Source organism: Macrobrachium nipponense, chromosome 39 (assembly GCF_015104395.2).
Source record: "Macrobrachium nipponense isolate FS-2020 chromosome 39, ASM1510439v2, whole genome shotgun sequence".
Lineage (NCBI taxonomy): Eukaryota > Metazoa > Arthropoda > Malacostraca > Decapoda > Palaemonidae > Macrobrachium > Macrobrachium nipponense.
This window is the reverse complement of record NC_061099.1, coordinates 25143515-25165563: the sequence shown is the minus strand read 5'-3', so window position 1 is coordinate 25165563 and position 22049 is coordinate 25143515. Positions and strand designations below refer to the sequence as shown.

General features: G+C 46.9%; 1 protein-coding gene across 2 annotated transcripts in view; it reads right to left on the bottom strand.

Moving 5' to 3' along the window:
• The window catches only part of LOC135210227 (protein DDI1 homolog 2-like), a 75621-nt gene that overhangs the window by 51759 nt on the left and 1813 nt on the right, over nucleotides 1–22049 (bottom strand). Inside the window, exons 2-3 of one of the 2 annotated variants that reach the window (XM_064243071.1) lie at nucleotides 7650–7848; nucleotides 6669–6770 (exon numbers count right to left, since the gene is read on the bottom strand). In XM_064243071.1, the coding sequence (XP_064099141.1) occupies nucleotides 6669–6770; nucleotides 7650–7848 (301 nt within the window). Of the gene's footprint in view, nucleotides 1–6596; nucleotides 6771–7649; nucleotides 7849–22049 lie in introns of both variants that reach the window. The other variant, XM_064243070.1, reaches the window with a different exon arrangement.

Genomic DNA, 22049 nt, shown 5'->3' with positions numbered 1-22049 from the left:
GTCTGGTAGGAGTCGTGTGCATGATAGACGGCCTACTGTTAGCCGCTCCCCGCAAGGTAGGCGCCAAGAGCCTACTGCACATGGATCTCCTAGTAGGCGCTCGTCTCTTTTAAGGCGTCATACTCCTGATTATTCTCCTAGGGGCAGACAACAAGAGTCTTTCAAGCGCCCTTCTCCGTGTAGGCGCTCTCCCGCTTCTAGGCGCACTTCTCCTGAACGTTTGTCTCTTGGTAGGCACCAGGAATCCCGGAAGCGCCCTTCTCCAAGTAGGCGCTCGTTAGTTTTGAAGCGCCCTTCTCCTGAATGTTACCCTCTTGTGAGACGTCAAGAGTCTCGCAAGCAGCCTTCTCCTAGTAGGCACATTTCGCCTTCCAGTCGAACCTCCGTTGATCGTACGCAACTGGATAGGTATGGAGAGCCGCGCAAGCGCTCTGCTCTCGATAGGCGCTCTTCTCCTGGCAGCCGCTCGCCTCAGGATAGGCACATAGAGTATAGTAGGCGCTCGCCTCCTCGTAAGCGCCCTGTGGATGTTTCCGAGGATTCTCGGAGTAGGAGCCCTACCTCTCCTTCGGCTGAGATTCCGTATACCTCGAAGAGGGAGTCTCATCGTAGACTTCCCAGATCTTCTCATCGTTCTCCAGTGGATGTGAACTCTTCTAAGAGAGGGCGTTCTCCAACCTCTCGCTCAACTCCTGCTAGGATCCCTTCGTCACCTAAGGATCTTCCGCGCTCGCCTCGACAAGACGTCCTAGAAGGTTCGGATGAGGAACCGAACACTTCTGCTGCGGTCTCTTCTTACAAGAAGCTTACAGAGCTACTTTTACAAGTTTTTGGGGATTCCCTTACGCCTACGGATCCTCCTCTCCTCACTCACTTTTTTCAAACGGCGAAGACAGCGAAGAGTTCTTCTTGTGTGAGGATGAAGCCAACTCTTTCTATGAAGAAGGCACTGAGGAGTTTTGGTTCCTGGATGGCTTCCAAAGAAGAAGCGGGGAAAACGATGTTCGCTTTTCCTCCTTCGAAGTTATCAGGACGCGCTGGTTTCTGGTACGAAACAGGAGAGCCCTTAGGATTGGGTCTACCGTCTTCGGCTGATTCGGATTTTTCGGCGCTGGTAGATTCGACAAGGAGAACTGCCCTTAACTCTGCTAAGACGACTTGGGCAATGAATGAATTGGATCATTTGCTCAAAGGTATGTTTAGAGTGCTAGAAGTATTTAACTTCCTTGATTGGTCGTTGGGAGTCCTAGCCAAGAAATTTGAAGTGCCAGAGTCAATTTCGCCAGAAGACCTTATGTGTGTTTTGTCTTGTATGGACAAGTCGGTAAGAGACGGAGCGAGTGAAATCGCCTCCCTTTATGGGGCCGGGATCGTGAAGAAGAGGTCGGTTTATTGTTCCTTCTTAACGAAGTCGGTCTCCCATGCTCAGAGGTCTTCTTTGCTGTTTGCTCCTCTGTCTACTCAGTTGTTCCCGAAACATCGAGTGCAGGACATTTCGAGGTCACTTTCGGCCAAAGCCACCCAGGACCTTTTGGCACAGTCGGCAAGAAAACCTCGCCCTTCCTTCCTTCCCTACCAAGGCTAAGAAGGAAAAGGCAAGTGTTCGAGAACCCTTTCGAGGGGCATCTTCATCAAGAACCTCTACGTTTAGAGGTCGTAGACCTTCAAGAAGGGGTAAGACTTTCGCCAAGTCTGTTAAAGCCCCCAAATAACTTGCAAGTCCTTCAAACAACGGTGGGCGCCAGACTCTTAGAGTTTGCAGAAGTCTGGGCCCAAAAAGGGGCGGATCCTTGGACCCTTTCTATTTTGAGGAGAGGTTACCTCATCCCTTTCGTCGAAAGACCTCCCTTGACGACCATCCCAAGGGAACTGACGGCCAGGTACAGAGACCCCATCATGAATCAAGCTCTCCATCTAGCAGTAGATCAGATGCTGGAGAAGGGGGCTATCGAACTAGTGACAGACCATCATTCATCGGGCTTCTACAACCGCCTTTTCCTAGTTCCGAAGTCCTCAGGGGGATGGAGACCAGTGTTGGATGTAAGCGCCCTGAACTTCTTCGTAGAAAAGAAGAAGTTCACGATGGAAACGCCTTCATCAGTGCTGGCAGCACTTCGTCCAGGGGACTGGATGGTTTCCTTGGATTTACAGGACGCTTACTTCCACGTACCGATCCATCCTTCCTCGAGGAAGTTTCTCAGATTCATGATGGGGGGGAAATTTTTCAGGTTCAGTGGGCTGCTGTGTTTCGGCCTCTCGACGGCCCCTCAAGTGTTCACGGGGATTTTGAGGAATGTAGCTCAATGGCTTCATTTGAAAGGGGTGAGGATATCCATGTACCTCGACGATTGGCTAATAAGGGCCAATTCAGAAGATCGTTGTTTGAAGGACTTACAAGTAACTTTAGAATTGACGAAGGCTTTGGGACTTCTCGTCAATTTCAAGAAGTCATCACTAATTCCCGAGCAAGAGTGTGTGTATCTCGGGATACAGATGAACTCTCTGAGTTTTCGGGCTTTTCCTCGCAGGAAAGGATAGCCCGAGGATTCGAGAGAGTAACAGCCTTCTTAGGGAAAGAAGTATGCACAGTGAGGGAGTGGATGAGTCTGCTGGGGACGCTCTCCTCCCTGGAGCAATTCGTTTCCCTAGGAAGGTTGCACCTGAGACCGCTCCAATTCTTTCTTCATCGGAATTGGAGTCGTCGTTCTCAGGATTTGACGTTCTCCCTGTCGTTATCCCAGGACATCAAGAAACATCTCTTATGGTGGACAGATCCCAACCTCTTTGCGAAGGGACTGTCTCTTCAATCACAGACCCCCAACCTGGTGTTGTTCTCCGACGCGTCGGACATGGGGTGGGGTGCAACTCTGGGAACCAGCGAAGTGTCAGGTACCGGGTGGGTGGGGGACCAGGTAGCCTGGCACATCAACAGAAAGGAGTTGATGGCTGTGTGGTTGGCTCTGAAGGCTTTCGAGCCCAAAGTCATAAGATCGGTAGTGCAGGTCAACGCGGGACAACACTACAGCTCTGGCATACATCAGGAAACAGGGGGGGACGCATTCCTTCTCCCTGTACGAGACAGCAAGGGACCTTCTTCTGTGGGCAGAAGAAAGAGGAATCAAGCTTCTCACCAGGTTCGTGCAGGGAGAAAGGAATGTAAGAGCAGATCTCCTCAGCAGGAAAGATCAGGTCCTTCCCACAGAGTGGACCCTTCATCTGATGTATGCCAGAGCCTGTGGAAGTTATGGGGCAGGCCACACATAGACCTCTTTGCCACGTCAAAGAACAAGAGGCTGATCCTTACGCTCTCCCGATATCGGATCCAGAGGCAGTAGCAATAGATGCTCTTCTTCTAGACTGGAACGGACTCGACGTCTACGCGTTTCCCCCCTTCCCCCTTCAAGATCCTGGGGCTAACCATCAAGAAGTTCGTAGAGTCCGATTCAACGAGAATGACATTAATCGCTCCCTTTTGGCCGGCCCAAGAATGATTCACAGAGGTACTGGAATGGTTGGTGGACCTTCCAAGATCGCTCCCGCTAAGGAGCGATCTACTCAGACAACCCCACTTCGAACAGGTACCACAAAAATCTCCTCGCTCTCAGTCTGACTGGTTTCAGACTGTCCAAAGTTTGGTCAGAGCGAAAGGCTTTTCAGCAACAGCTGCTAAAGCAATCGCAAGAGCGAGGAGACCTTCCACCTTGCGTGTATACCAGTCAAAGTGGGATGTCTTCAGACGTTGGTGCAAGAGGAAGAACATTTCCTCTTCCAGTACCTCTGTGACCCAAATTGCGGATTTCCTTATTTTCCTCAAAGAAGAATGTCATCTGGTTGTGTCAACTATTAAGGGATACCGCAGTATGTTGGCGGCGGTATTTCGGCATAGAGGCTTAAATATATCCGATGATAAGGACCTGCATGATCTTATTAGATCATTTGAAACCATTAAGCGTCCTCATGTAGTACCGAACTGGAATCTAGACGTAGTCCTACAATTCCTTGGATCGTCTAGATTCGAACCTCCTGGCTTAGCCTCTTTCAAGGATTTGACGAAGAAGGCTATCTTCCTTTTGGCCCTAGCTACAGCTAAGAGAGTGAGTGAGCTCCCCAAGCTATTGAGGGCAATGTAGGGTTTAAGGAAGATTCTATGGTGTGTTCGTTTCTTCCAAGTTTCCTGGCAAAGAATGAAAACCCATCACGCCCTTGGCCCAGGAGCTTTGAAGTTCGTAGTTTATCTTTTCTAGTAGGGAAGAGCCTGAAAGAACTCTTTGCCCTATGAGAATTATGAAGTATTTCCTTAAGAGGAAGGAACAACTTAAGGCTAATCAAGATGTGCTTTGGTGCTCCGTAAAAGAGACCCCACTCGGCCCATGTCGAAGAATGCTCTTTCCTTTTTTCTGAGAAGCCTTATTACAGAGGCACATGTTGCCTGAAGGAAGTATCATTTTAGACTACTGAAAGTGAAAGCTCACGAGGTGAGAGCCATCGCAACTTCGCTTGCATTCAGAAAAAAATATGTCTGTGCGGAACTTGATGGAGGCGACTTTTTGGAGATGCCAATCGGTTTTCGCAAACCATACCTACGTGATGTAAAAATCACATATGATAAATGCTTCGCCTTGGGTCCTTTCGTATCGGCGGATTCGGTGCTGGGGCAGGGAGCTGAAACTTATCCTGTGTAAATATATGTTACCCTATATTTTATATTGTTGTTTTTTGGTTGTCTGAAAGAGGTTGCAGGAGGCACACCTCTTTTTGTCGTATATTAACCCTTTGTATTTTGGTTAGGTGGTCTGGTGGGTTTTGGCTCCTTGCAGAGGTAGTGTAAGGATCTTTGTTAGGTAACGGACAAGGTCCCTCTAACAGCATCCGACTTGGATTCTACCACAATAGGGGATCACATATCCCAGTGGTAGATCCGAGAGTCTTTCAGCATCAGGTCACGTCCTAGCTGTAGCTCTCCAGGCAATGCAGACTCAGAGATAGTATCTATGAAGTCTTCATCCTGAAAAGGTGAGAACCAAGGTTTTTATTTCCTACAACATTAGTTGTTTCCCGTCTTACCTGTATTATTGAGCTGTCTCTTACCCTCCACCAAGGGTGCCAATCAGCTAAGTATATATCTGTCAGGGAAGTTCATGTCAAAAATGTATTGTTAAACTACAATAAAGTTTTGTACATACTTACCTGGCAGATATATACGATTAATGGCCCACCCAGCCTCCCCTCAGGAGACAGGTGGAAGAGAAAAATCTGACAAGCTTACGGGAGTGGTTCGTACATCCGCCACCCAGCGGCGGGTAAGGTGACCACCTGACCTACCTGTCGCGTGTGCCGCGAGATTTGAAATTCTGTCGGAACGTCGGAGACTATAGCTAAGTATATATCTGCCAGGTAAGTATGTACAAAACTTTATTGTAGTTTAACAATATCATTTTCACAAACATTTGTAAAAACCAATCAACTTTCAAGTACCTTGAAAATATGTTAATCTCATAAAATATGTAGAATTGCTTCCAGAAAGTAAGCCTACCAAGTTTATGCCAACTTGTAAAGCAGAAAGTACACATATGACAGTTTGCTGGTAAGTGTAAGTACCAGCATGAGCTTATCAGATAATTAGATGACAAGCAGAATACAAAAATAAACAAAGTTCATAACAAACTAAACACATGTAGTAGCTTGCTAGCACAAAAAAAGGGAGAGCAATTAAGTCCTTCAAAACAAGGGAAGGTATAATGAAAGGAAAAGAAAAAGCAAACAATATTCCAGCAGCATAAATACACTTGGCAAAGAAAAAAGGCAAGACAATCACTAAATGACAAGAGGCACTGAAGATACCAGCTAACTATTTATGCATCTGCTAACTTAATTTCTTAGCAGTCTTTTTGTCATTCCAAAAACTGGGGCTCATGTAAACCAGTACCATAATGTATATTTTTAAGCATGAATAACTTCAATTTCCTTAAATTTGACAACACATTATGAAGGCTTATCCTATTTGCTACAGTCAATCATTGATATATACTTGACATATTTGCCCTCTTTCATAAACTAGAGAGTAATTATTTCAATCAAGAAAATCTCAAAGACATTATAAATAAGGACACTTTTGTAAAATCAATGAACTGCTGGAATTCTGAACATGGAAATAAGCATCCTAACTCTAAGCTTACTCAGCCAAACTTAGGGTTGACTCTGGTAATTGGCCAACCTCGCAAAAACAGAAGATTTTTTAATCAGTAAAAAAAAAATACACTGGACAATCTACAAAACAATTTTTAAAAAATAACACAAAATATTACAAAAACTAAAAACAATTAGCTGGTTATGTGGGTCCAGTCAAGAAGTCACAGCAATACTAGTCACCCGGAAGCTGAGTTGCAGTCTGGTATAAATTATCTCTAGAGAATTTCAGAATGACAAGCTCCTTAAGATAGCCTGTCTCATATTTCCTCCCTTAGTATCCCGCTCCGTAAAGTACTGTACTCCTGTTGTGAAATTGTGCGAGCAATGCGCACAGGATGGTATTTTGGTTACTACAACTCTGCTCCAATCGGGACAGTTCATGTTAATACTGGATAAAACATTCCCACCTGCACTGCCCAGGCCCAAATCCCCATCTTGAAAGTCACTACCACCCACGTCTTGCTCCTCACCATCCTGACCTTGGCTATTGGTGCCATGACCTACAGCTGATGAGTTGTCGGACACAGGTTGGGCTGTACCAGAAGGCAAGCGTATGGAACTGAAGTCAATCTGGTTAATTTCTGTGATGGAGAAATGAATAAACGAAAATGAGTTGAAATTATTCATGGATGACAATGCATCAAGCTGATAAGATACAGACCATCCTATATTTTTAAAATTGCCATAACTAAAGTGGATAATAGGCCTTGAATCACAGGGTCTGTTTACAGATAACAAGAGAGACTACAGAGCACAAAAAAATAAGATCTCTCTCTTAAAACTAAAACTTTGTCAACACAAAATAGAAACTTGTGCAAACAAATTTTTTTTTTCTTAAATTTGTAATATATTACATCATTACAGGCAGTCCCCGGGTTATGTCAGACTCAGCTTACATCATTCCAAGGTTACGACTCTCTTCAAATATATTCATCAAAAATAATTTCCCCGGTTACAGCACATGCTCCAAGCTTACAATGCCAGTCTGATGGAAGACTGAACTGTAAGAAGGCTCCAAAATGGCAAAATAGTCCAAACTTTGAAGTTTTTTATGAAAAACTCAATCAACATGCAGGTTATGTCGTTTTCAAGAAATCCAAAGGATTGAAAGTAAGGTTTATTTACGATTTTCTATGGTGTCTTGGGTTATGACATTTTTCGGCTTAAGTCGTGGCGTAGGAACAGACCCCATTCGTAACCCGGGAACTGCCCGCTTTATAACTTCATTAGGAGACATAAATTTGGTTTAACAGAATGCCATTCTTAGATACATCTGACTCACATCTGTTTTGAGATCCCAACAGCCTATCATCATGAAACCTAGACATATATATCTAAGGAAAAAAAAAAAAGCCAGGCTTGAAAAATTCTCCTGAATAATGATAACAGCCACCCGCTCCCCACTGAGACATCTAGTAAACTGTCAATAGAACACTATTTACCTTATAAAGACTTCTTACCCATAGGTGTTTCTTGGTTTTGTTGTCTTCTTTGTTGCTGCTGCTGGAGATGCTCTGCAGCCCTCTGTAACAGTACATCTCCTCGGATGACCAACACCAGTTCGCCATCCTTTACCCCATAATCTCTTAAGGACTTCTTATTGTCAGTAAGCGGCCGGGCATTGAAAACAACAATCATTTCGCCCACAGGAATACCAACCTAAAAATTTGGGGGGGATTTTAATTCTCTTGTCAAGAACAACTATGAAGTTAAAACTACTGTGGTAAATACGCAGCATATGCTAACTGGTGAAACAAAGAAATACTGGCATTAGATCAATACTAATAACATCAGGAGGAGGACAACATTAGGCAAGACATTTTGTGAGGTCGTGAATGAATAAGAAGTCATGACTGACTGATATACCAAAAGCTAACAAAGAGCTAAGTGTGCTCATGAATCAATAATAAGTAAATTTGCAATTTTTTATGTGTTAATAATATTGAGCTTTGTATGAGGAATCAGTAATAAATTAATTCACAGTTTTTGATGAGGAATCAATAATATGATATTGTTATGATACAATAAAGTTTGTTCATACTTACCTGGCAGATATATATATAGCTGTATTCTCCGAAGTCCGACAGAATTTCAAAACTCCCGGCACACGCGTGGTCGGCCAGGTGGTAGTACCCATTCCCGCCGCTGGGAGGCGGGCGTCAGGAACCATTCCCATTTTCTGTCAGATATTTCTAGTGCCACTGTCTCCTGAGGGGAGGTGGGTGGGCACTTTGATTATATATATCTGCCAGGTAAGTATGAACAAACTTTATTGTATCATAACAATATCATTTTGTTCATGAACCTTACCTGCCAGATATATATATAGCTGAATCCCACCTTTGGAGGAAGGGGGAGACAGACTCGGATTTTGGGAAACAATTCCATTTACATGATTGATATCTTGGTTCCTTACCTGTTAGCATAGCTGACTTCGTGAGTACCGTCACCCAAGTCTGCTTCTGCTTTACTAGAGACTCCAGCAAGGTAGTGACCTGCGATGCTGTTGAGTTCTAGAGGATCTGTCAACGGGGGCGTGACCACAAAACAACTAGATCCTACATTATAGACCTCCAATTTTTTGGGTAATGCATTCCTAGAGGTGCCAGCAAGGACGTGACCTGTGTAGCTGGTGCGCTCTAATGAACTGTCACGGGGAGCGTGACCACAATGTGACAGATCATATAGGTGTTGATTAGACACCGAATGCTGTTAATGCTTCACTGGAGGTGCAGCAAGGACGTGACCTATATAGCTGGTGCGCTCCAGATGATTTGTCAACGGGTGCATGACCACAATGTGACAAAAACATTTTACCCTATTATGAGGGCGAAGCAAAAACATTACCACCTGACCTAGCCTATCTGGTTAAACTTCGTATAACCAAGGCTAATGGAGGGAAGTCCGCCTAAGGCGGCCGACCCAAGACCACAATAAACTAAACACCTAAATAAGAATAATAAACTAAAAATAAAAAATAAAAAGAAATAAAATTAAAAAGTCCAAACTAACATATTATTTCCTAAATGATAGGAAGAGTGCTACTCTCTGTACCCAATATAGTGTCTGCTGCGACATATGGGCCCAAAGAGCAACAGTTCTCGTATGTAGTCCTCACCTCCCGAAGGTAGTGAGAGGCAAACACTGAATTACTACGCCAAAATGTGGCATTCAAGATGTCATTAAGTGCCATGTTCTTTTGGAAGGCTACCGACGTAGAAATAGCCCTCACTTCATGCGCATTCACCTTCAACATTTTCATATCACTTTCTTGACAGGATGAATGCGCTTCCTTGATGGTGTCCCTCAAGAAAAAAGCCAAAGCATTCTTCGACATTGGTAAATTTGGCTTCCTTACCGAACACCACAAGTTATCCGAAAGACCTCTACAATCCTTAGTCTTCTTTAGGTAGAATTTTAGAGCCCTGACAGGGCACAGAACTCTCTCTGGCTCACGCCCAATGATTTCGGCCATCCCTTTAATTTCGAAGGTCCTAGGCCAAGGGTTGGACGGATTTTCATTTTTTTGCCAGGAACGTTGGGCTCAAGGAACAAACCGCGTTATAACCTTTAAAGCCCACGTATTTGCTAATCGCTTGTACCTCGCTGACTCTCTTTGCCGTCGCCAGAGCAGTCAGGAAGATAGCTTTTCTAGTAACATCCTTCAGGGAAGCTGTATGCATAGGCGTCGAATGGACTGGACATGAGGAACTTCAGAACTACATCCAAGTTCCAAGACGGCAACCTGGGTTGTTGAACCTTCGTTGTTTCAAAAGATCTCAAGAGATCGTGAAGGTCTCTGTTGTCCGCCAAATCCAGGCCTCTGTGCCTAAAGACAACTGAAAGCACACTCCTATACCCTTGATTGTAGAGACTGCAAGTTTTTGATCCCTTCTCAGATACAAAAGGAAGTCAGCAATCTGGCTCACAGAGGTCGTGGTGGAGGAAATGCCGTTCTTCTTGCACCAACTCCTGAAGACTGCCCACTTCGATTGGTACACTGCATTGGATGAAGCTCTTCTTGCACTGGCGATAGCTTTCGCCACTGACCTAGAAAAGCCTCTCGCTCTGGCCAACTTTGGATAGTCTGAATGCAGTCAGCTCAGAGCGGAGAGATTTCTGTGGTACCTCTCGAAGTGGGGCTGTCTGAGTAGATCTGTCCTTACTGGAAGCGTCCTCGGGAAGTCTACTACGAAGGCCATGACCTCTGTGAACCAGTCTCTCGCCGGCCAGAACGGGGCGATCAAAGTCATTCTCGTCCCTTCCGACGCCGCAAACTTCCTCATGACTTCCCCTAGGATCTTGAACGGGGAAAGGCGTACAGGTCCATCCCCGTCCAGTCCCAGAGAAGTGCGTCTATCGCCACTGCCGCTGGGTCTAGTACTGGGGAGCAGTACAGTGGAAGCCTCTTCGTTCTGGACGTCGCAAAGATGTCCACTAGCGGACGTCCCCATAACCCCCACAGCTCTTGGCATACCTCCTGATGCAGAGTCCACTCGGTTGGCAGAAGTTGACCTCGTCTGCTGAGGAGATCTGCCCGGACGTTCTCTACTCCTGCTACAAACCTTGTAAGGATCGTGACGTCCAGTGCCCTTGCCCACAGCAAGATCTCCTTTGCCAGTGCAAAAGGGACCGAGACGTGTTCCTCCCTGCTTCTTCAAGTACGCCAGAGCTGTGGTGTTGTCTGAGTTGACTTGGACTATTCGATGAGAGACTTTTTCTTGGAAAAAACTGGAGAGCTAAAAAGATGGCTGCCATTTCCTTTAGGTTTATGTGCCAGGACACCTGTTCCCCTCTCCAGGTGCCTGACACTTTTCTCCCCCCCATAATGTTGCTCCCCACCCCGTGGTGGACGCGTCGGAGAACAACACTAGGTCGGGGCTCTGAAGCTTGAGAGACACGCCCTCCGACAACTTCACTGGATCTAGCCACCATTTTTAAGTGATGTTTTACCTCTCTTGAAATTTTTTAAGCTCATATCCAGATTCTTGCTTTCTTTCCAATTTTCCTTGAGAAAAAATTGTAGCGGTCTGAGGTGCAGTCTCCCCAAGGAAACAAACTTCTCCAGCGAGGAAATGGTCCCCAGCAGGCTCATCCATTCCCTCACCGAGCACGAATCTTTCCTTAGGTAAAGGCTGTCACTTTGTCTAAACATTGCTGCTGACGTCCCTGGGACGGAAAAGCTCGAAAAGCCACTGAATCCATCTGAATCCCCAGATACAAGATGGATTGGGTTGGAATCAGATGTGACTTTTCGAAATTCACCAGTAGTCCCAGGGACTTCACCAACGATAAAGTTGTTTGAAGATCCTTCAGACACCGCGTTTGAGTGGAGGCACAAATGAGCCAGTCGTCCAGGTACATAGAGACTCTGATATTTGCAAGATGAAGCCACCTCGCCACGTTCTTCATTAAAGTCGTGAAGATCATAGGGGCAGTGCTCAATCCGAAGCAAAGCGCCCTGAATTGATAAACTGTCCCTTTTAGGACAAACCGAAGATACTTCATCGACTGTGGATGGATGGGGACGTGGAAATACGCGTCTTGAAGGTCTAATGAAAACCATCCAATCGTTTGGTCTTAAGGTCCCAAGAACTGACTGAGGTGTCTCCATCTTGAATTTTTGCTTCTGTACGAACTGATTCAGACTGCTCACATCTAAGACTGGTCGCCAACCTCCTGACTGTTTCGGCACCAGGAATATCCTGTTGTAGAAGCCTGGAGATTCCAGGTCTCACGACCTGTTCCACCGCTCTCTTTTCCAACATCTGCTCGAGCAGATCGAAAAGTATTTGTGCTTCTCCTGATGGTAAATAGGGGATAAATCCTTGGGTGTCGTGCACAGTGGGGGAGGGTTTCAAGAAAGTGGAATTCTTTTGTACCCCCGCTTGATGACGTTGAGCGACCAGCTGTCCGCCTTCCTTTCTATCCAAGCTTTTGAGAATAGTCGAAGCCTGGCTCCCACTGGTGGCTGAAGGATATCTGGTTCATTTCTTTCCTCTGATCTTAGCCGAGACTCTGCCTCTGGAACGTGTACTTCCTCGGGAAGATTTTCTCGAGGAAAACTCCACCTCGAAAGGGCTTCTGCTTCTTTGAACGGTTGCGCCCGTGCCGACGTAGAAGAAACAACCGTACGCTTTGCCGACTGAGCTAGGAGGTCTTGGTAGCCTTCTCTTGTAGACTGACAGCCAGATCTTTGACCATAGCCTGAGGAAAAAGATGGCTCGAAAGAGGCGCATACAACAATTCTGCCTTTTGAGAGATAGAGACCGCCTTTGCAGTAAAACCACAATAGGCCGCTCTCTTCTTCAAAATCGAAGTGCAGAAGTGCGAAGCCAACTCCTCCGAACCATCCTGACGGCCTTGTCCATGCACGCAAGCACGCTAGACAGCTCCTCGAGGCTAAGCGAATCAGGACTACGCGACCGGTTATCCAAGACCCCTAAACACCAATCCAAAAAGTTGAAAACTTCTATCGTACGGAAGAGTCCCTTCATATGATGGTCCATCTCAGAAAGGGTCCAGGCACTTCGTCGTCGACAAAAGGGATCTCTTCGGTGCATCTACCAAGGTAGCGAAGTCACCTTGGGACGATGAGGGGCTCTAAAACCTATCTCCCCCCCTGTCTCATACCAAAGACCTGCCTTCCCTGTCAGTCTTGAAGGGGGTAGGGCGAAAGCGTTCTTGTTTCGGGCTTTTCTTGACTCCATCCAATTCTGCATTTTCTTAAAAGCCCTTTTTGTTGATAATGAAGTAGCCATCTTCAACAATCCTGGAGTCTTGATAGCCTTAGACGATAGCAATTGTGAAGGAGGCGACTGCGGGGCTTCAGGTTTAAACTTCTCTTCAAAGGAGGTTCGAAGCAATTGAACCAAAACCTGGTAATCTGAAGATACTGCTGATGATTGTTCTTCAGTTAATTCCTCCGACAAGTTTTCTTTCTTCAGATTCATTACTATCCTCCGAATCTCGGCGAATGTCTGAAGAAACATTACGTCGTGCGTCCAGCTGCGCGCCATGCCTGGCGTCAAGCCGAGCGTCCAGCCGAGAATCCTGCCGAGCGTCACGCTTGGCATCCAGCCGAGCGTCACGCTTGGCATCCAGCCGAGCGTCCCGCCCGGCGTCAAGCCGAGCGCCCAGTCGAACGTCAGGCCTGGCGTCAAGTCTCGCTGCCGCCTTAACGTCGTGCTCTGCAGACCTTCGTGCACGAAATCTGGAAGGCGAGGTAACAGGAGAAAAAAGCGAGGCGATGAGGAAGGAGACTGCCTGGATCTCTTGACTGGCAGTTTATCATCCTCCTCCTGTGACAGTGAATTATCCTCTTTCTCTGCAACTAATAAGGCAATTTGATGTTGCAAATTCTCAATCTTCTTCGATTTAGGGCTGATCCGTGAGAAGAAGAGGGTGCGAGGGGAAGCCCTCCCTCCTTCTCACATGGACCGCCACAGGTATATCCTTAGCGCAACCAGGGCGCTCAAAAGCATTGTCGTCAAAAGACATCCTCTCCGGCGACGATCGCAACACAGAAGAAGAGAAAGGACGTGAAGCGTCTTTCTCCCTTAGACCAAAGGTGCCGGTCGCCTGTGCAACATCTTGCACCTTTGCTCTCTTTTTCGGTGGAGAGTCTTCGAATTGTTCTGGAGACGACCGCCAAAACAGAAGGGGTAAGGGCTAAGGGATGTGCAGCGTCCTCCTCTGAGGAATCAAAGGCGGCGGCCCGCTTGTGCGACATCTATCGTCTTTGTCCTCTTCAAAGGGCGCGACCGCTTCCGAAAGCTCCAACCGCTGCGCGGGGAGGACGATTCTGATGACGAAAAACACTCTTTCAAGATCCGTTTACGAACTTTGGAAGCCTGGGAAGCGCCCCCAGGTCTTGCCGAAGGAACGTCAGATCGTTTGTCCGACCCCCCTTCCGCAACACTCGGAGCATTATCACTCACACCACTGCACTATTAACACCTTCTAATGCTTGCACTTTTGATTCCAGGCTACGCAAAGATTCAAGAATCATTGATAGGGTATTACCCTCCACAGACACTAATGTAGGGCCCGAAGGCGATCACAGGATTTAGGACGGGATAAATTCCACTGGATGTGTAACGTGGCGTTACACCTCCTTCTTACCCTATCTCTTTCTATTTTAGACACATATGATTCATACGCCTTCCACGCAGAATCAGACATACTCTCACATTCATTGCAGCGATCATCAGACACACAAACATGTTTCCGACAATTAGCGCACACTGTATGAGGGTCTACCGAAGATTTCGGTAGCCTCACCTGCATTCTTCCACACCACATACTCTGGCGCTAGTCGAACTAGATCCAGACATCTCAAGTTAAAGGAAAAATCAAGCCAAATTCAAAATCAATCCACAATTAGCGTATGCCTAACCACCGATCCAAATCAAATAACCAAAAAATCAATCGGGATACTCAAGTGACCAAAAGAGTTCCAAAATCCAATGACGGAGGTGCAGAAAACACTTGTTGGCTGCACCGGCGACAGAAAATATGACAGAAAATGGGAATGGTTCCTGACGCCCGCCTCCCAGCGGCGGGAATGGGTACTACCACCTGGCCGACCACTGCATGTGCCGGGAGTTTTGAAATTCTGTCGGACTTCGGAGAATACAGCTATATATATATCTGGCAGGTAAGGTTCATGAACAAAAAATAAATTCAGGTTATGTGAATTATTAGTAATAAAAAATCAGTTTTCTATGTGGAATCATTAGTAAATAACTAAATAGTTTTAGATGTGGAATTAATAATAAATACATTCAGTTTTTTATGCAGAAACAATAAGTAAATTCAGTTTTTGATGCAGAGTCAACAATAAATAAATATGATATTGTTAAGATACAATAAAGTTTGTTCATACTTACCTGGCAGATATATATATAGCTGTATTCTCTGAAGTCCGACAGAATTTCTAAAAAAACTAAGACACACGTAGTGGGAGTAGGGTGGTTAGTACCCATTCCCGCCGCTGGGAGGCGGGTATCAGGAACCATTCCCATTTTCTATCAGATTTCTATCTCCACTGTCTCCTGAGGGGAGGTGGGTGGGTACTTTAAATATATATATCTGCCAGGTAAGTATGAACAAACTTTATTGTATCTTAACAATATCATTTTGTTCATGAAACTTACCTGTCAGATATATATATAGCTGAATCCCACCTTTGGCGGTGGGAGAGACAGAAAAGGATTTTAGGAAACATATACATGTAGATGATTGACATCTTGGTTCCTTACCTGTTAGCATAGCTGACTTCGTGATTACTGCCACCCAAGCCTGCATCTTGCTTCACTAGAGTTACCAACAAGGTAGTGACCTGTGTAGTTGGTGCGCTCTAGATGATCTGTCAACGGAGACGTGACCACAATGTGACTAGACCATGACCATACTTCTGAGGGCAACAAGGCAAAACCACCACCTAAGTTAGCCTAACAAAATACTCCCACATAAAAAGGCTAATAGAAGGGAAGTCCGCATTCGGCGGCCGACCCTACGACCATAAACATTACAAAGATAAAAAAACTCACCTACCCTTTTCTATGGGAAAGGATGAGTGCTACCTCCTGCCCCCAAAATAGTGTATGCGGCGACGTATGGCCCAAGAGAGTAACAGTTTTCGTACGTTGTTCTCACCTCCCGTAGGTTTAGTGCGAGGCGAACACCGAGTTTTACCTCCAAAAAGTGGCACTCAAAAATGTCTTTGAGGGCCATATTCTTCTGGAAGGCTATCAAGGTCGAAATAGCCCTCACCTCGTGAGCGTTAACTCTTAACAGTCCAAAGTCACTGTCCTTGCAAGATGAGTGCGCCTCCTTTATGGTGTTCCTTAAAAAGAATGCACCAGTGCATTCTTTTGGTACATGGGCATATCCTGGTCTCGTTGACCGAACACCATAAGTTCTCCGCAGAACCTCTACAATTCCTTGTTCTCCGAAGGTATTCTCTTAGAGCCCTGACAGGACACAGGACTCTTTCTGGCTCTGACCAATGATCTCGCCTCCATACCCTTGATCTCGAACGCCTAGGCCAAGGGTTTGGAGGAGTTTTCATTCTTAGCCAGAAATGTCATACCCAAAGAGCAGACCACATTATGCCCTTTGAAGCCGACATGCTTACTAATAGCTTGTATCTCACTAACTCTCTTCGCCGTCGCCAGAGCAGTTAGGAATACAGTCTTCTTCGTCAAGTCTCGCAAAGACGCAGTGTGAAGAGGTTCAAATAGACTTGACATTAAAAACTTCAGGACCACGTCTAAGTTCCAAGAAGGCAACTTTGGCAGAGGCACCTTGGTGGTCTCAAAAGATCTCAATAGATCATGGAGATCTTTGTTATTAGCTAGGTCAAGACCTCTATAGCGAAAAACCACAGATAAAACACTTCTGTAGCCCTTAATGGTCGACACTGCAAGCTTCAAATCTCGTCTGAGATAAAGTAGGAAGTCGGCGATCTGGCTCACAGAGGTCGTGGTTGAGGAAACTCCTTTCTTCTTACACCAGCTCCTAAAAGCTGCCCACTTCGATTGGTACACCGCGATTGATGAAGGTCTCCTCGCGGTGGCGATAGCTTTAGCCACAGGTTTCGAAAAACCTCTCACTCTGGCCAGTTTCTGGATAGTCTGAACGCAGTCAGACTCAGAGCGGAGAGGCTTTTGTGGTACCTCTCGAAGTGGGGCTGTTTGAGTAGATCTCTCCTTAACGGAAGAGATCTCAGAAAATCCACCAGGAAGGACATCACCTCTGTGAACCAGTCCGCTGCGGGCCAAAAGGGGGCGATTAACGTCAACCTCATCCCCTCCGAAGCTGCAAACTTTCTTATCACTTCCCCCAGAATCTTGAAGGGGGGAAATGCGTAGAGATCTAGGCCCGTCCAATCCCATAACAGGGCGTATACTGCTACTGCTCCCGGATCGAGAACCGGGGACCAGTAAAGAGGAAGTCTCGCCGTTCTTGATGTCGCGAAAATGTCCACCATAGGACATCCCCAAAGACCCCACAGCTCCTGGCATACATCCTGATGGAGGGTCCACTCTGTCGGCAGCAATTGTCCTTGTTCTCTACTCCGGCAATGAACCTTATTAAGATCGTGACTTCTCTCGCCTTGGCCCAAAGAAGAATCTCTTTCGCTAGAGCGAACAGGGAGCAAGAGTGCATTCCTCCTTGCTTCTTCAAGTATGCCAGGGCTGTGGTGTTGTCCGAGTTGACTTGGACTATGCGACGGAGACTTTGTCTTTGGAAGGTAAAGAACCGGAGCGCTAACTGAACCGTTGCCAGCTCTTTGAAGTGATATGCCAGGAGCTACCTGTTTCCCCCTCCAGGTGCCTGACACTTCCTCCCCCCCCTAGTGTTGCTCCCCACCCCGTGGATGACGCGTCGGAGAACAACACTAGGTCGGGGTTCCGAAGCTTGAGGGACATGCCCTCTGACAGCTTCAATGGACTGAGCCACCATCTTAGATGGCTCTTTACCTCTTCTGAATCCTTCCCTAGAAAGGCTGACACTTTCTCTATGCCTTGTTGCTGACGTTCCTGGGACGGAAAAGCCCGAAAAGCCACTGAATCCATCTGAATCCCCAGATACACGATGGACTGTGTTGGGGTCAGATGTGACTTTTCGAAGTTCACCAGAAGTCCCAGGGACGCAGCTAAAGACAGAGTCGTTTGCAGGTCCTTCAGGCACCGGGTCTGCGAAGAGGCTCGTATGAGCCAGTCGTCCAGATAGAGTGAGATCCTGATGTTGGAAAGATGGAGCCACCTCGCCACATTCTTCATTAAGATGGTGAACACAAATGGGGCCATACTCAGTCCAAAACAAAGAGCCCTGAACTGAAATACCTTTCCTTTCAGGACGAAGCAAAGGTACTTCATTGATTGGGGATGTATCGGGACGTGAAAGTAGGCGTCCTGAAGGTCGAGTGATACCATCCAATCTCCAGGTCTTAAGGCCCCCAGAACTGACTGAGGTGTCTCCATCTTGAACCTCTGCTTCTCTATAAAGAGGTTCAGACGACTTATGTCCAAGACCGGCCGCCACCCTCCCGACGGTTTTGGAACTAGAAACAATCTGTTGTAAAATCCTGGCGTTGCCAGGTCTAAGACCTGTTCCACTGCTCGCTTCTCGAGCAGGTCGAAAAGTATCTTCCGCTTTTCTCGAGTATACAACGGGGACAAGTCCCTGGGAGTGGAAGTCAGCGGGGGCGACTTTACGAAAGGGATTTTGTACCCCTTCTCTATGATGTTGAGAGACCAGGTGTCCGCCTCTCTCTCTCTCTCCAGGCTTCTACAAACAACTGCAGCCTGGCTCCTACCGGCAACTGAAGGACGGATCTCTCACTTCTTGCCCCTAGACTTAGCCGGGGCTCTACCTCTAGGAAGACTTCTTCCTCGGGGTGAAGATCTAGCTGAAGTTCCTCCACGAAAGGGCTTCTGCTTTTTAAGAGACTGGCCTCCTGAAGACGTGGAAGGGCCAGTAGGACGTCGCGACGACTGAGCCAAAAGGTCTTGAGTGGCTTTTTCTTGAAGGCTTACTGCCAGATCCTTCACCATAGCCTGGGGGAAGAGATGGCTCGAAAAAGGCGCATACAAAAGCTCTGCCCTCTGTGAGGGAGAGACAGATTTAGCTGCAAAATTGCAATAAAGCGATCTCTTCTTCAAAACGACTGCTGAAAAATGAGAGGCTAACTCCTTCGAGCCATCCCTGACGGCCTTGTCCATGCATGAGAATACACTGGACAGCTCCCCCAGGCTAATCGAATCTGGCTTACGAGACTGGTTGTCTAACACTCCAGGACACCAGTCTAAGAAGTTGAAGACTTCCAAGGACCTGAAAAGGCCCTTCAAAAGATGATCCAGTTCTGAAGTCGTCCACGAAACTTTAGCTGAAGCTAAGAGAGATCTCCTAGAGGCATCCACAACGCTGGCGAAATCTCCTTGCGCCGAAGTAGGAACCTTCAGTCCCAACTCTTCACCAGTTTCATACCACATCCCTGCCTTACCGCTAAGTCTAGACGGAGGCAGGGCGAAAGTGGTCCTTCCTTGTGCTTTCCTAGATTCCATCCAGGTGTTACCTTACGGAAAGCCCTCTTGGTAGATAGCGAAGTCTTCATTTTAACAAAACCAGGCGTCTTGCTTGCTTTCGACGAAGAAAACTGCGAGGGAGGAGAAGGCGGAGCAGAAGGAAGGAAGGTATCCCCGAACGAATCACGGAGAAGCCGAGCCAAGACTTGGTAGTCCGAAGAAGCAGACGTCGAAGGCTGTTCTCCGTCAACATCTTCAGAAAAACAGCTTAATTCCCCTTCTTCCTTACCAGAGTGAAACCCCGAAGGAAGAGGCAAAAGACCTTTCGCTCCGAGTCTCATACCCGAATGATGTCGTGAAGAAGTGGGGTGCGGACCCGAAACAGAATCCTTCACAGTCACAGGGTCAGAAACCAAAGCTTGAGGTGAACGTGATGCTGCACAAAGTCGTGAAGCGTCAGCAAGAGACTCGGGAAAAGCGTCCGAGTGAGAGCGAACTTCCACGTTCGCGTCCACAGCGATCTTATGAACTCCTCTAGAAGCATACAGCGGAGCGTCCAGCAAAGCGTCCAAACAAGCGTCGAGCGAAGCGTCCCTCCGAACGTCCCTACGAACGTCCCGCGAAGATTCAGGTCCTGCATCCTGATGAGCGTCACGTTGAGCGTCGACACGAGCAGGTCGACGAGGAGCAGAAAAGGAAGACACTCTTTCCTTACTACGAGGATCAACACGTACTGAAGTCTGTCCAACAGGAACAACATCGTTGTCCGCAAAAGCGTCGAGATCGGAATGCCGATCGTCCTCTCGCCGAGAAGAGAGGGGAGAGCGATGACAACCTCTCTCTCTCCAAGGGAGCAAGTCAATTGACGTCTACCGCCACCCCTAGACGAACACTGGGGAGAAGAACGAAGTCTAGAGGGCGAAACACCAGGAGACGGGGAAGAACGAGGAGAAGGCGGAGGAGACTGTCTGGTCCTTTTGATCGGCAGTCTGTCGTCCTTCCTGCGACGAGGAACCGTCTCCTTCTGCTTAAGCAAAGCATCCAGTTGACGTTGCATAGCGAGGATGATCTCAGTCTGAGAAGTCTCCTTACGAGGAGAAGAGCTGTGCCTGTGAGAAGGCAAGGGGCGAGGGGACGCCTTCTTCCTTCTCACAGGAAAAGCCCTGGCTCTAGAGCGACTGGGACACTCGAAGGCGTCATCGTCAGATGACGTCCTAGTCTTCTTCTGGGGCGGAAAAGCTACGCTTTCCGGAGAAGACTGCCAATCAGACAGAGCATGACGTGAAGCGTCTTGATCTTGGAAGGTCCTCTTCAGAGGCCGCGAATCCGGACAAGATTCCCACCCCTTGCGCGGGGAGGACGCGTCGGAGGACGAAAAACAATCCTTAAGGAGGCGTGCTCGAGCACGCTCCTTAGCAGCCTGGGAAGCGTCTACAGGAACTGCTGAAGGGACGTCAGATCGGTGGGGGATCCCCGTAACCCTCCTTCGGCCTTCGACATGCCCTCTCCCTGAGTCCTGGGAGTCCGGCAGATGGGTCCCAGCCTAAGAGGCGCTATAGGGCCGATCTGACGCCCCTCCACTTCACTAGGGGCACTATCACTGCACTTAGCACTTTGCCTGTTTTCAAGGGCAAGAACTTTGGATTCCAGTGTCTTCAACGAATCCAAAATAAGCGAAAGGGCATTACCCTCCACAGACACCACTTGAGGGCCCGAAGGCAACACTACGGGGTTAGGAGTTACAAACTCTACAGGAGGGTTAAAAGGGGATACATTAATACCCTGTCTCCTACCAGATTTACTCCTGGAGGAAGACCTCCTGATCCTGTCACGCTCTAATTTATTAACATAGGATTCATACGTCTTCCTTTGCAAATCAGTTAAACTTTCGCATTCAGTGCAGCAAAAATCATACATACACACTTGTCCCCTACAACCTTTACATACTGTGTGAGGATCAACCAAAGCCTTTGGTAGCCTCACCTTACATTCATCCTTCATACACACCCTGGCGCTAGCCGAACTAGACCCAGACATCTTATCTAAGGAAAAAACCAAGCCAAAATCTAAACAATCCACAGTCAACGTATGCCTAGCTATCGATCCAATATCAAAAAACCAAAAAGTCAAGAGGATACTCAAGCAATAACAGTTTTCCAAAATCCTGAGGCGGAGGTGCTGTAAACAGTTGTTTACAACACCGGCGACAGAAGAAATCTGATAGAAAATGGGAATGGTTCCTGATACCCGCCTCCCAGCGGCGGGAATGGGTACTAACCACCCTACTCCCACTACGTGTGTCGTAAGTTTATAGAAATTCTGTCGGACTTCAGAGAATACAGCTATATATATATATCTGACAGATAAGTTTCATGAACAAATCACAGTTTTTTGGTGCAGAGTCAATAATAAATTAATTTAGATTTTAGTGCGGAATCAATAATACTGTACATAATTTAAGTTTTTTATGCAGAAGATAGAAAATATATACTGGATTAGATAGTGTTTACTGTAACAGATGATTTTTGCAGAAACTGAAATGTCATTTTTATTAGGCACAGGATATTGGTATGGCAGCCATATCCCGATCGCAGTAGATGTTGGTACGGCGGTGATTGCGCGTGCGTCAATTTCAGACTTCCTGCCTTACAAATAACATAGTGTGGTGGGGGTACGGCAGATTCTGTCAGTGGTGCCGTATTGCGCTCTTGACCTGCTGTAGGTACGGCAGTTAGCTGTATCCATTTACCAGTTTGCTAATCATACTGTATTATGTGACCAGAGTTCGGCTTTTAGGCGGGACAGTCCCGCTTTTTGAACATC